The 13,345-nt window shown below is 36.3% G+C and overlaps 1 protein-coding gene across 1 annotated transcript; it reads left to right on the top strand.

Annotated features, from left to right (window-relative positions):
* The first annotated feature begins 4,912 nt into the window (after window positions 1-4,912).
* Window positions 4,913-6,768, top strand: LOC111024363 (NAC domain-containing protein 43). Its single transcript, XM_022302018.2, has 3 exons — window positions 4,913-5,147; window positions 5,232-5,521; window positions 5,608-6,768. Exons 1-3 carry the CDS (start codon window positions 4,964-4,966, stop codon window positions 6,379-6,381), a joined length of 1,248 nt encoding a protein of 415 aa, XP_022157710.2. The 5' UTR covers window positions 4,913-4,963; the 3' UTR covers window positions 6,382-6,768.
* Window positions 6,769-13,345: the final 6,577 nt, after the last annotated feature.

The raw sequence follows: 13,345 nt of genomic DNA, 5'->3' as shown, positions 1-13,345 counted from the left end.
CATGGACCCTAGCTTATAAATAGGTGTGTTCCCTTCATTGTAATCAAGTTATGAAGTTTAGAATTTGAGTGTTTCCCTTTGTGTGGTAGAACTTCGGCTTTCGTATTTTACCTATCGGAACATGCTTGTTTGATTGGTTATCAAACTCGTGGAGTGTTTCCGACTTTTAGCATAGTGAGTATTCTGTCTACTCAAGTTAACGACTGCAAATGTAATCCATTTAACCCTTAGCTTTTTGGGTTAAAATCATCTATACGATTGGATTTAAGTGGCTTGTGGTTCAAGTAGTCCAATACACTTAGGTTGTCGCGTATCACAAATAATAGGAGAAAGAAATTAAAAAATGAGATAATTTTACGTTTTTTGATAATTTTACATTTTTTGATAATTTTACGTTTTTTCCTTTAATAAAGAACTATCAAATCTTTATTAGTAGTGATCACGAAATAACTGCTAAGGGCCCGTTTGATACCATTTTAGTTTTTGGTTTTTGGTTTTTCTCGTTTTTAGTTTTTGCTTTTTGGTTTTCTGTTTTTAGAAAACAAAAACCATACATGTTTGATAACCATTTTTAGTTTTTTGTTTTTAAAAAGTTCGAAAATTGAAAATAAGAGAGAAAATTTTATGTAGAGTAGAGATGATAATGGTGTGGGTGCGAGTGAGGATGCTCTCCCCCATTCTCATACTTATGAAAATTTTTAGTCTCCGTCTCCATCTCGGACTCCTTGGGTCCGAGAGATGTTCTCAAGAAAAATTATCGGTTTTATAATTGTTTTTAAGTATTTTTAGAATTTAAGTATAAAAAAAGTGTAATAAATATATATTAATTATTTAAAAAAATGGAATTGGGGATGGGGACGGGGTCGGGACATGCATCTCCTATTTTTGGGAAATTTTTGTCTCCCCCATGAAAATACAAGTTTAGAGAGAGGTAAATAAACTTTTTGAAAATAAATTTTAGAGAGATGAATATAAAGATTTAGAAAAAAAAACTGTGAAAGAAAAGTTAAAGACAAAAAGAGAAAAATTGAAGAGAAAAAAAATAAAGTCGAGAGGAAAAGATATGTTAAAGAGAAAAAAAAAGAAATTATAAAGAAAGAGAAAAATTATAGTGGAAATAAATTTAGAGATAATAACACGATTCAAAATATAATTTTTAGAGAAAATAAATAAATACAAACATAAATAAAAGTTACAGTGAAAGAAAATTGAACGAGAAAATAAAATATAATTTACAGAGAAAAAAAAAAGAAGAAAGAAAAATTATAAAAGATGAAATTTTAGAGAGAAAAAAATTATGAAAAATATTAAATTTTTAGAGAGAGAAATGAAACTGATCTGTTGGAAAAAAACAAAAACACAGAAAAATTTGGAGAGAGACAAGTAAAGTTTGTAGAGAGAAATTTAAAAATAAAAAAAGTTTGGAGTGAGAAATAAATTTTTTAAAGATAAATATGAGAAAGAAAAAAAAAGTTGAGTATTAAAAAAAAAATCAGGTTTTGAAAAAAAAAGACCTACTTTTGAAAACTACTTTTTTTGTTTTTGAAATTTACGTAGAATTTCAAAATGGTTTTTGAAAAACAAAAAACAAAAAATTGAATTGATTATTAAACAACCCTGTTTTTGAAAAACCAAAAACCAAACACCAAAAACAAAATGGTTATCGGACGTGCCTAAATGATCCACACTTAAATATTTTCATAACAAAGTTGAATTGAAAAAGGAGAGTTACCCATATATATATATATATATATATATTACTGTCAGTAAAACAAAAAAGGTAAAAGAAAGATCAAGGGACTCGCTCGTTTTTCTCATACCGTAGATGTCATACCAATACCACTACCTGCTGGTAAAATGTAAAATCAAGAATCCAGCTGCTTGTTTTTTTGATATAACTGCAAATATTTAAAAGGTAATCAAGTTTTATTGTGCATGTGAATATATATTTGTTTCCTTCTAGGTGTGAGGAGTTTCTCTTCATCAATTCCCATTTATATCAACAGTCGCTTTTGAGGGAATCAAATTTCGACTTATTTCAAAAGAGTGACGTTTAAGTGAAAATAATTAACCCATCTAATATAATTTGGAAAACTATCGCGACCGTTGTATTATTTCCAACAAAATAATAATAATAATGTCAATTCAAGCTTTAATCTAGTTGATAAAACATCTATTACTATCTTAAAAATTGATGGTGCGATGTCATTGTTGAACTGATGATTAGAAAATGATATAGTAATAATAAAATTATTAATAGTAAATAAAATAATTATTTGAGAATGAAAAAAAATAAATTAACTTTGTCGTTTCACTTTCTTTTTCTGTTTTTTTTATCTACTTATTAAAAAATCCTTAATTAAATTTTAAAAACTAAAAAATTTCAAAAGGTTTCGTACAAAAGATTACAAAAGAATAAGATAAATTTTCAGTTTTAAAATGATAAAAAAGAAATACAAATTCTAATTGTTTTTTTTAATCGGCTAAAGTTTATATACTAACTACATCTAAAATGCTTCAAATGAAATTAAAAAATAATAATAAAAATTCTAAAACTTATAGTGTTTTGAGGTAAATTATGTATTACCATTTCAAAAGTCAATGATAGTTCTATCTCATGTCCCACCATTTCTAGACTAAAAACTTAAAAAAATTTAGGATACTAATATTTGTATTCTTTCTACTTGAATATGAAATATATTACATTATGAACGAATTAGATCATCTGACTATTTGAACTTACCATCCATAAAACGAGGCATATGATCACTTAACCATGCTGAGGTGGGCACAAAAGTGATATATATATATATATATATATTTCTTTTTTTTTTTTTTGACATCACCAAAGCGAGATATTGAACTATAGTAAATATAAATTTTGGTACAAATTTGAGATGGGCTGACAAGACCCGAGAAAAAAAAGAGAGAAAAAGAAAGAAAGAAAACAGTTGATATTATATGTGTTGAGTTGAGAATTGCGGTATAATAGTCCAAAAAGCCACCCGTTAAATAATCGAGTTCTTTTTTTTTTCTTTTATTTTTGAGCGGGTTTAATTCTCTTTTTTTTATTATTATTATTTTATTATTTTTTTAATTAGTGATAGAATCCAGGCCATTGTCAAAATATATTCCCATGCATCACATTTATTTCCTCTTCGTCCCATCTAACGGGCCATGAAAGCGCAATCCCTACCCCATCACCTTTTTTCTTGTTGCGGTGGTTGTGGATGCCTCAAGAGAGAGAATTTCAACACCAAAAAGATAAAGTTCATTTTCTCTCATTGGATATCAATTAAATCCATATAAATTTCCTAAATCTTCCAAAATATCCCCAATAATGCTTAATATTGATAGGCGTGGATGATCGAACCATCAAACTTTGAGATGGTAAAAGTAGTATTGTATCCATTAAACTATGTACATATTGATAGTGGCATATTGATATCAATCTATGAGTATTGTAGAGAGAGACGATGATTTTGGCATCTAAAAAATTAGTGTATATCATCATATAAAATACACTCGCATATCAACATTTATGGAGTGTTATCTCAAAATCAATTGGCAATTAGAGAAGCAGATCACTCCTAACATGTCTCGTAGATGTTGCATCTTTTGGGTTCACAATTCTTGACCAAATCTTATTTTTTTACTGAATACTCGTTTATCATAATTCATTGGGTTCAATTTCAAAATCAATTAACAATAAAAGGAGTGACCCACTTCTTAACATCACGTAGGCAATAATTTAATTTACAACACAATTCATATTCTCTGTGACATCTTCAATTATATCTACATACTGTTGATCAAGCATAACTCAGTAGATATCATAAGTCGTGTATTGCTAATTTGAAGGTCAATAGTTTGGTCTCTACCCGTATCGGGTCGAATTAAAAAATTAAAATTAGAATGAAATATAAATTATAGGAGTAAGATAGTAATTTAATCAAGGGGGAGAGAGAAGGAAAAAAGGTCAGTGGTTGTTTGAGAGGTGGTTTTCCAAGGAGATATTAAGGTCGAGGGTCGTAGTTTTAGATGTGGGCATGCGCCCTTACACTCTGGTACCCACAAATTCCGTGTGTGGGGCCCATTCCTCTTATAATCATATACACTGGGGCCCACCCCTCCTCCCTTTTCCCCTTTCCTTTCCTTTCCCCATCTTTCTAGGTAGCTGGCTCTTCTCCAGGCATAGTAAAAAAACTAACCCACCACTCTGCTTTTCTTTTCTTTTTTTTTTCCCCTTTTTTTCTTTTAATCCCTAAAGAAAAAAATATTAAAAAAAAAATCATGATTTTGGGTGGCACAAAACTTATGTTATTACGTGCTGAGTAGCTAATTTTTTTTAGAATCGCTATTAAATGTTTCGCAACTAAAAAAAATATGAAAAAAATAGAGGTTATTTTTTAAAAAAGTAAATAAATAATGAGGTGTCAATTTTTGAATAGAAATGAGGATAATGGTTGGTTCTCGTTGGAAATGAACTAAGTATTTGCCATTAGAAAATTGACAATTAAGAGATGAATACATAAAGGAAAAGATTAAAAAAATAAAATAAACCGCTGTCAAGTTTTGAATGGCGGTAAGATAGGAACATATAAACACCTTTTTTTAGTTGTCTTGGCCATAAAAACTACAAACTTAAGCATGTTTGGATTTGGTGAACACTCTTCACTCTCTCATCCAATCCAAGTCAACCAAGTGGTAGGAGAATGTCAAGACCACGAGGTGCCGAATGAAGATTCAAAATTTTGGTCCAAATTCTAGAAATGAGGTATGACTAGCTACTCATCGATGAGTACCTAAATTTTATTTTATTTTTTTATTTTTTAATTTGGGGCGACAACTACTTGGGGTGGCCCTCTCCCCATCAAAAATCCTAGCTAGTATATATTCCACGTCCTTCCTCCCGTAGTGTTCCAAAACAAAAAAATATCCCCACACAAATTTTGATGTGTGAATGCAGCAAAAGATGAGCATCTCCGTAAATGGGCAGTCCCAAGTCCCGCCGGGGTTCCGTTTCCACCCCACCGAAGAGGAGCTCCTCCACTACTACCTCCGCAAGAAGGTCTCCTTCCACACCATTGATTTGGACGTCATTCGCGACGTCGATCTCAACAAGCTTGAGCCATGGGACATCCAAGGTCCGATCCTTTTCATTTTCTTGTTGATCTCGATCGGTCTTTTTCTCAATTTTCATTACAAATCTTTCGTCTCTGTTTCTGCAGAGAAATGCAAGATTGGAAGCACCCCGCAGAATGACTGGTACTTCTTCAGCCACAAAGATAAGAAGTACCCTACCGGAACTCGCACCAATCGGGCCACCGCCGCCGGTTTCTGGAAGGCCACCGGCCGCGATAAAGTCATCTACAGCAACTGCCGCCGCATCGGAATGAGGAAGACACTTGTGTTTTACAAAGGTCGCGCCCCTCACGGCCAGAAGTCTGATTGGATCATGCACGAATATCGCCTCGACGAAAACTCCACCTCTCACTACCAACAACAAAATAATATTCATGTATATATATCTTCCTTTATTACCATTGATTCCCAAACTTTTTCCTCGTTTTTTTTGGTCTAAAACTTTTTACTTTTTTCGTTTAGATGAAGGGTTCGGCGAGTAGTGTTGTGATGGGAGACGGGGGGCAGGAAGAGGGGTGGGTGGTGTGCAGAATATTCAAGAAGAAAAATCACCACAAAACCCTAGACAGAGACACTCCCATTCCCATTACCACTACTACGTCATCATCTCAAACGACGTCGTCTCTCTTGCTTGACTCCTGCAACGACGGAGCTTTGGAGCAGATCATTCAGTACATGGGAAGAACGTGCAAGGAGATCGAAGAAGACGACGACGGTGGCGGCGGCGGAAGGCTGCTGCTACGGCCGATCGACACTTCCTCCGTCGTCGTTAACAGCCGCGGTTACCCCGACGGCAGGTTCTCGAAACTTCCGAGCCTGGAGAGCCCAAATTCCACAAACAGCCAGAACGGCTGTTACCAACCAATCAACCCAGAAATGGGAATTAACAGCAACAACAGCAGCAACAACAACCAGGTGGGGTCCACCAATCAAATTATTTCGAGCTACCAACTGGACTCGGCCTGCTCCTCCAACTGGGCCGCCTTCGATCGCCTCGTCGCCTCCCAGCTCAACGGCCAAATGGAAGTTTCCAACATGATCTACTACGGCGACCAGCCGCCGATGACGGCGCTACGCGGAACGGCGTCGTTTTCCTCGAAGTCGTCTTCTCCGTACCATGCCGCCGCCGCAGTGGACTACACCACCGACGCGGATCAGCTGTGGAGCTTCGCCAGGTTGTCGTCGTCCCTGTCCTCCCCCGACCCATTGTGCCACGTGTCCGACACTCCAATATAAAGTTTGAGAAGAGCAACAACAAGAACAGAAACAAGAAGCTTTTTTTTTTTTTTTAATTAATTAATTAAATGGTTACGCATATGTGATGAGCGTATTTTTACATACTAGTATTAGGGGAGAAGAAATTACAAGTAAAACAAATAAGTGGAAAAGCAAATGGGGTGAGATGTGTGAAAATCCCAAATTGATCTTTTCTTTCTTTTTTTTTCTTTTTTTTTTGTTTTATTAATTGATAGAAGTTAATTAATCATGATTTGTTTTTTTGGGATTTGTTTTGTCTGTATGTGTAACCTATAACCTTGTGTGGTTCTAGAATCTGTTGGGATTTGGATACAATAACCACCCATTTTGAGACAGTGTATTAAATAAGGCGTATTTTTGGCGATATGTTGTAAGGATTAAGATGATGAGGAAGAAGAAGAAGAAGAAAAATGCATATATTAAGTAAGTGATGGACACGTGGTCTGTCGAGTTATATAAAGGAAATTAAAGTAAATTAAGAAGACAAAGGCTGTGGTGTGTTTTTGTGCAATCATGGGTGGAAAAGGGATGGGCTCCGCTCCCTGGACAGGAATGACTGCCCAAGAAAAAGGCAAGGGGACGACAGTACATCAAAAGAAAAAGTTGTTTTTTGATGTCAATCTTGAGAGAGAGAGATCTAAACTAGACATCTAACTAATTTTAATCATTTTTATAATTTTAAATTTGTATTGGGTATGTTTGGATTTCATTATAAAACAAGGTTAATCTATAAGTTTTATTTTGTATCTAATAAGTACTATTTTTTGGATTACGGTAGAGATGTATCAGACCATCTGCAACAAACAAAGGGAAGGGAACAAGAGGAGGATTTTGCGTAAATATGACTAACCTAATGAGAGGGAGATTGCCTATAAGTGGCACCAAGATGCTACGAACTTGAAGTGGAAAACATAATGTTGGGCATTTAGGTGCCTGCAGGTGGCGTGTAGGCGTACTTGAAGTGGAAAACATAATGTTGGGCATTTGGGTGCCTGCAGGTGGCGTGTAGGCATTGCAAAACTTAAAGGAAAATATAATGAAGTTCAAGCAGAGTTTTTCCAAGCGCTTAAGTTGGGTACCTAGATGTTGTGAACAAATTCTGTTTTTAGATTCTGATTTTAACCTAGGCGATGCGAGGAGTTTTGAGAGGGAGAGAATCTAGCAAATTGAAGACGGAAGAAGTCTTGGGATCCCGAATAGCAAATTGGACCACACGAAGATTGACTCACGAGAGTGTTACTTTTTGAAAACAAATCGTTATTGCTGGAGAAAAAAATATAGCTTGTAATTTAAGCTTTTTTTTTTTCCAAAGGTAAATATAAGGAAAAAAACAACGGAAGATTGCACAGCCGGAGATCAAGGCACAACACCTAAACGACAAACACAATAAAGGTATTCAAGTTTATTTTTTTTAGTACAACATGTAGGAGTGGAGGTTTGATCTCACAACCTCTTTCTTGGAGATATATGCCAATTGCTGTTGAGCTATGCTTGCTTTGGAAAAATTTACGAAAGCTTAGATTTTAAGAATTCATATGTAGTATAAAATGGATGGGGGAGAGAGAGATTTTTATTCTTTTTTTTTTCAAATGTCGTATTGGCTATTTTAATTATAAAATATGCCACATTATATTTTTATTAGCTAATATAAGATTCGTGTCGAATGAATAAAATAAAATATTTCCTCCAAGTGTACAATTTTTAAATCTAGAGACCAAACGCGATGATTTTTTTTTAACCCAAATATAAAGTAGTTTACCCAAAACATTATTAATTAAAGGACAAAATTTCTCTTCATTAAGTAAGCAAAGAAACTTTCAAGCTGAGTATAACTCAATGAATTAAGACACCTATGTCTCACTAAACAATCATGAGTTCGAATGTCCTACTCCCTCATGTTGTACCGAAAGAAAAGTACGCAAAGAGACTAATTAGCTTATTTTGATTGCAATATTGAGATATTATCATAGGTTTGAAGGAAATATAGTTGGTTAGTCACGTCTCGGCAACCGACTATTATTTTAATTAAATTATTCACGAAGTAATGACGATCAATGCCCGTCATGAAATATAGTCATTCAACGACGCACATACGAGACGTAGATAGAATGACGCACAAACAATGACATACAAACGATAATGTAGAAACGATGATGCACAAACAATGACATAAAAACGATGACGCACAAACAATGATGCACATACAATGATGCACAAACAATGACGCGCATACACGGGCAAAAACCACCATAAAAGGTTAAACAAAACAAGGACACTTGTAAAGATGTCGGTCATTGCCTGTCATTGTTACCCTTTCATGATGGGCATGCCCGTTATGGAAAAAAGACTTTACATGACGGTCGTTGCTCATCATTAAAACTATCCGTCATTGAAAAAGAAACAAGGACAGTCGCATAGATGACGATCACTTGGCCATCATCATTACCTTTTTATGACGGGCAACTCTCATCATCAAAAGTCAAATTTGTTGTAGTGTTACGAATAAGAGAAGACCGCCGAAATTCAATGATATGGCGCTAGAAGACTGGGAAGACGTAAGACAAGGAGAATGCTAGAGTAATGTGGAAAGATCGATGGTCGCTGCCGACTCTGTGGTAGAAGGTGAAAGCTAGAAGAAGGTGAATAAGGAGAAAGGGGCATCAAGGGAGAAGTCGCTTCAGCGGACGACACGTTCATTACGAGGTGAATAACCATGAAGAAAATGGAATAAAAAAGCGAGACAAAAGAATGACGGAGACCACTACCGTTGAAGAATGTAGATGTGGTCGGAGAAGGAGCGTGGTGGAGGGATTGATGGAAGCTAAACGAGGGTAGAAACTGTTCAAGGGGTCAAGTCACAGGTCAGGTCGTAAAAGAAATAAGGTAAAAGAAACCTTAATCACGTGACCCACGTGAATGAAGAAAATACTCAAAAAGAATGGGGCCCAAAAAATAATGGAGTAATTGGGCTAAATTTTAATATGGTTTGTGAGGTCCATTTCTTTTTAAAGGTGAAGGTCTTGGCATATGGGTTTTGGGCTGGGTTTTTATCTATGTATAACATAAAAGCTGACCCGAATCGCCATCTCCTACCCACGGGAAGAAAGTAGCCCTAGCCACCGCTGTCTTCACCCTCTATTTATTCGGCCATGCACGGCCATCGCTCGTCACCATCCATCACAGACGGCCACCATTGCATGGCTGCCATTCGACCACCATCAGCCATCGCCTTCTCCGATGGTCTACACTACCCTTATCTATCGTTATCGATAACTGTTGTCCACTAATTTTGCTACCAATTCTTATATGTGCGAGAGTACACAATCATCACAGCAAGTAATAAAAGATCGAATCCAGAGAGACTAAATGCTTAAACACTCAATATTTACTCAAGGAAACAATGCAATAAGCCAAGGAGTTCTTCTTTCACTAATAACTAAAATATACTGAGGTAAAAACTATTTTAAGCGATTATTTTAAATGAAACACAAGGTTAAATCCGTTAGTGTACCACGCATCCACAATCACCTAATAACATCGTATAAAAATAAGGGCGTAAAGGGGACAGGAAGTCGACTATTTTGGGCCACTCTAACTATGTTGTAGCGTTAATGGAGTATTTTAGTGGTCAAACAGACAAGGTGTTCTTCCAAACACCTCGGATTTTCTATTACTAACATTTATAAACAAACATCAATAGCATATATACACCGTTTTTATGACTAAGCTAGGTGATGCTTATCCCTAACTCACCACGCGCTAAACTCTAAGTAGACTCTAGCCCAAGATGAAGGGTTTCGCTCCTTAATACATTTTTCCAAACATTATCAAAAGGTATTCCAAAATGGTGATCAAGCATATTGAAAATAGAGTGATAAAACAACTTCAACTCAAAGCAAACTTTCATTAAAGCAAACAGCAAGGTTACAACCCAGAAAATAAGTCTAGAACATCTCCCCCTTACACAAGTTAGTTAGCTATGCAAAGCCATAAGGAGAGTCAAATAAAATGTAGGAATGAAAATAATACAAAGATGAGAAAATGAAGAGAAGGAGCTGAAGATCAGCTCCCAAATGCCACTGAAGAGTCTTCTTTTTCTCTTGACTTTCTCTAACGGTTTTGGAGAGGGTTTCTTAGAGTGAGGATGGATTCCTTCAAAAATGAACAAGGGGAATGTTTCTTGATGTGTGTGTCGTGTCTTGGAGGCTTCTCCTATTTTTTTGCATTTATACCCCCTTTAAATAGTAGGGCAACAACACAAGCATTGAGTGACCCAGCTCTCACTTTTGGGTAAAATCTCCAATTACTGTGGTAAATTCCGCTGAGAAGCCTGTTCATTGTTAGCTTACTACTTTTTGTCTTTTGTCTTTATCTGGAATAGATGTTGTAGCATCTTCAAAGCTGCAGCAAAAATGCTTAGAATTAGATCATTTAATTTAGTGCTAATATAGACTGTTAGTAATGTGAGATATCGATTTATCTTGTAATTCAAGCACACTCACTAAATAAATGGGGCTAAAATAGACTAATTTTAGCTATTTCATGCAACTTATAGGTACAATTAACTCTCTTTAGGAAAGTTATCAACAGCCAGCCACGTGCCACCGCCAATTATCAGCCACCGCAATCATCGACTGTTAGCCACTGTCATCTCATGCACCGGTGAAAACGTCATCGCCGCCCTGCTGCCATCTTCCTCATCCTACATTGCTAACGCTTCAAATGTTGGCATCCCCACACACTACCACCCACCGACGTCCCACAAGCGCTTCATAATAATAGCTGCCAACAACTAGGGCTATTTTTTGCAGTTTTTTGTTGAAGGATGAATCCCGATACCTTTTTTTTCTTTTTGTGGTTGTAAAAAAATAAGGTTTTTGTTTACCCACACTTTGAGGAAGAGGTGTGTTTTTAGGGGCCGGTAATGATAGGAATGGCCCTTAGGGTAGTTAGGGATATTATTAGGGTATTGAGAGTACCTTAGTAATTAGATAGGAAAGTTGTTAGAAACGTTGTTATAAATAGAGTGACGGTGTAAGAATGTAGGTAGGCAATTAGTGAGTATGATTTAGGCTTGAGTAAGAATTCTCAAGATAATTGAGGGTCCAAGTACCTCGAATTACTTGGTAGTTATTGTAGTTCTTCTATCTTTTATATACAGTTAGAGTTCGGGTTCTATCAATTCGAGTTCTATCGTGATTGACCACTCGTTGGTGACCTGCTATCTACAATGGGCCTGTGTGTTAATGTAGGAATCTAAAAATAAAGTCAACACCTCGTGTGTGAGAAGCTCACTTTACTAATCAGGACCTCGAGGGGTTCATTAGCCGCACAATGATGCACTAGTCATAATTCCTCTGATCAACCATGTCAAGGTCTTCCCAATCCTAGTCGATAGGGGGGCTTTAATTAACATTCTCACGTACACAGCATTAGAGTGGGAAAGATCTCAATTTAATCGTTGTCCCATAATTCTAGTCGATTTTGCAGTGGAAAACGTAAGCTTAGAAGGGTGCATCGAGCTACCGTTCAAAATCAAGGAGGGGGATATGTAGGTGAGAAGGATTATCGAGTTCATAGTGGTCAACGGGGCATTCGCACACAATGTCATTCTTGGTCGACCTTTCTTGCACATGTTGTAGGTGATCCCCTCGACATATCACTAAATGATGAATTACTTGACCCCGGGAGGGGTAGGTCGTATTCGAGGAGAGCATATCGCATCTCGAGAATGATATGCCATGACGCTCAAATGTACTTTCATCTGTGTTGTGGAGGAAGCACTAGCAACATAAGAGGCAATGCAACCCAAAATCGCTCAGGTCACCATAGATCCTCCAGTCCTCGAGAGAAGCACTACCTTAAGATGATACCCCAACTTAGACTAGAACAACATGTCAACATCAACAAAAACCTAGGGGCTAGAACCAAAGCAACCATTATAGAGTTCTACTTGCAAACTCCAATGTTTTTTGTGTGGTCTCACGAACATATATGTCGGGTATCAACCCAAATGTCATGGTTCATAGGTTGAATATTGATCCGACGTTTAAGTCTATAAAGCATAAGTGTCGACCTGTGGACGACATGTGCAATAATGTAATTGATGATGAAGTCAATAAACTCCTCAAAGCTCAATTTATAAAGGAAGTCTAGTATCCCGAGTGGTTTCTAATGTAGTCCTCGAAAAAAAAAAAACTAAAAGTGGCAGATGTGTGTAGACTTTGCTAACTTGAAGATGTAGTCCTCCAAAGGACAGCTACCAACTGATAACTCTCCAAAAGAGAGTTATTGTAGTAATTATTTGGGTAACTATGAGCAAGACAGTGAAGCTGTGTGTCTAAATTTGCTCAAAGGAGTGATCTATTGAATGAAAACTAAAAGGGTAATGTCTTAGTTCATTGATTTGATAATTGGGCATAAGTTCCTTTTTAGTTCCCCTATTTTTCCTCTTGTGTGCAGGAAACTAACGTGAAGAATTGAATCGAGGGGAGCGCAGTTGAGCCAGAGGGGAGCATGATAACTCTCCTAAAAAGAGTTATTTGTGTCTAAAATTCGCATAAGATAGCTAAAGATAGCCTCATCTAGCCCCTATATTCACTGAGTTGTGCCTAAAGTAGCAAAGAAATCAAGGGTCTTCTGTATAATGCTAGCAGTTACATAAATGATCTAACTTTGAGCATTTTGCTGCAGCTTTGATGATGCTACAGCATCGGGTCCAAAAAGAAACAAAAAGCAGCAAGCTTGCAGTGAAAAGACTTCTCAACGAAACTTACCACAGTAATTGAATGTTTCACCTAGGAGTGAGAGCTTGGACCCATATGACTTGTTTTATTGCCCTAAAATTGGAGGGAGATATAAAGGCCACAATAAAGATAAGCCTTCAATACACACAAGATAATTCCATTCATTCTTGCAATCACTCAACCTTCACTTTGAAAAA

The sequence above is a fragment of the Momordica charantia genome (genome assembly GCF_013281855.1).
Source record: "Momordica charantia cultivar OHB3-1 chromosome 7 unlocalized genomic scaffold, Mcharantia_2.0 BLBB01000007.1, whole genome shotgun sequence".
Taxonomy (NCBI): Eukaryota; Viridiplantae; Streptophyta; class Magnoliopsida; order Cucurbitales; family Cucurbitaceae; genus Momordica; species Momordica charantia.
This window is presented reverse-complemented; position numbering and strand designations above follow the sequence as displayed.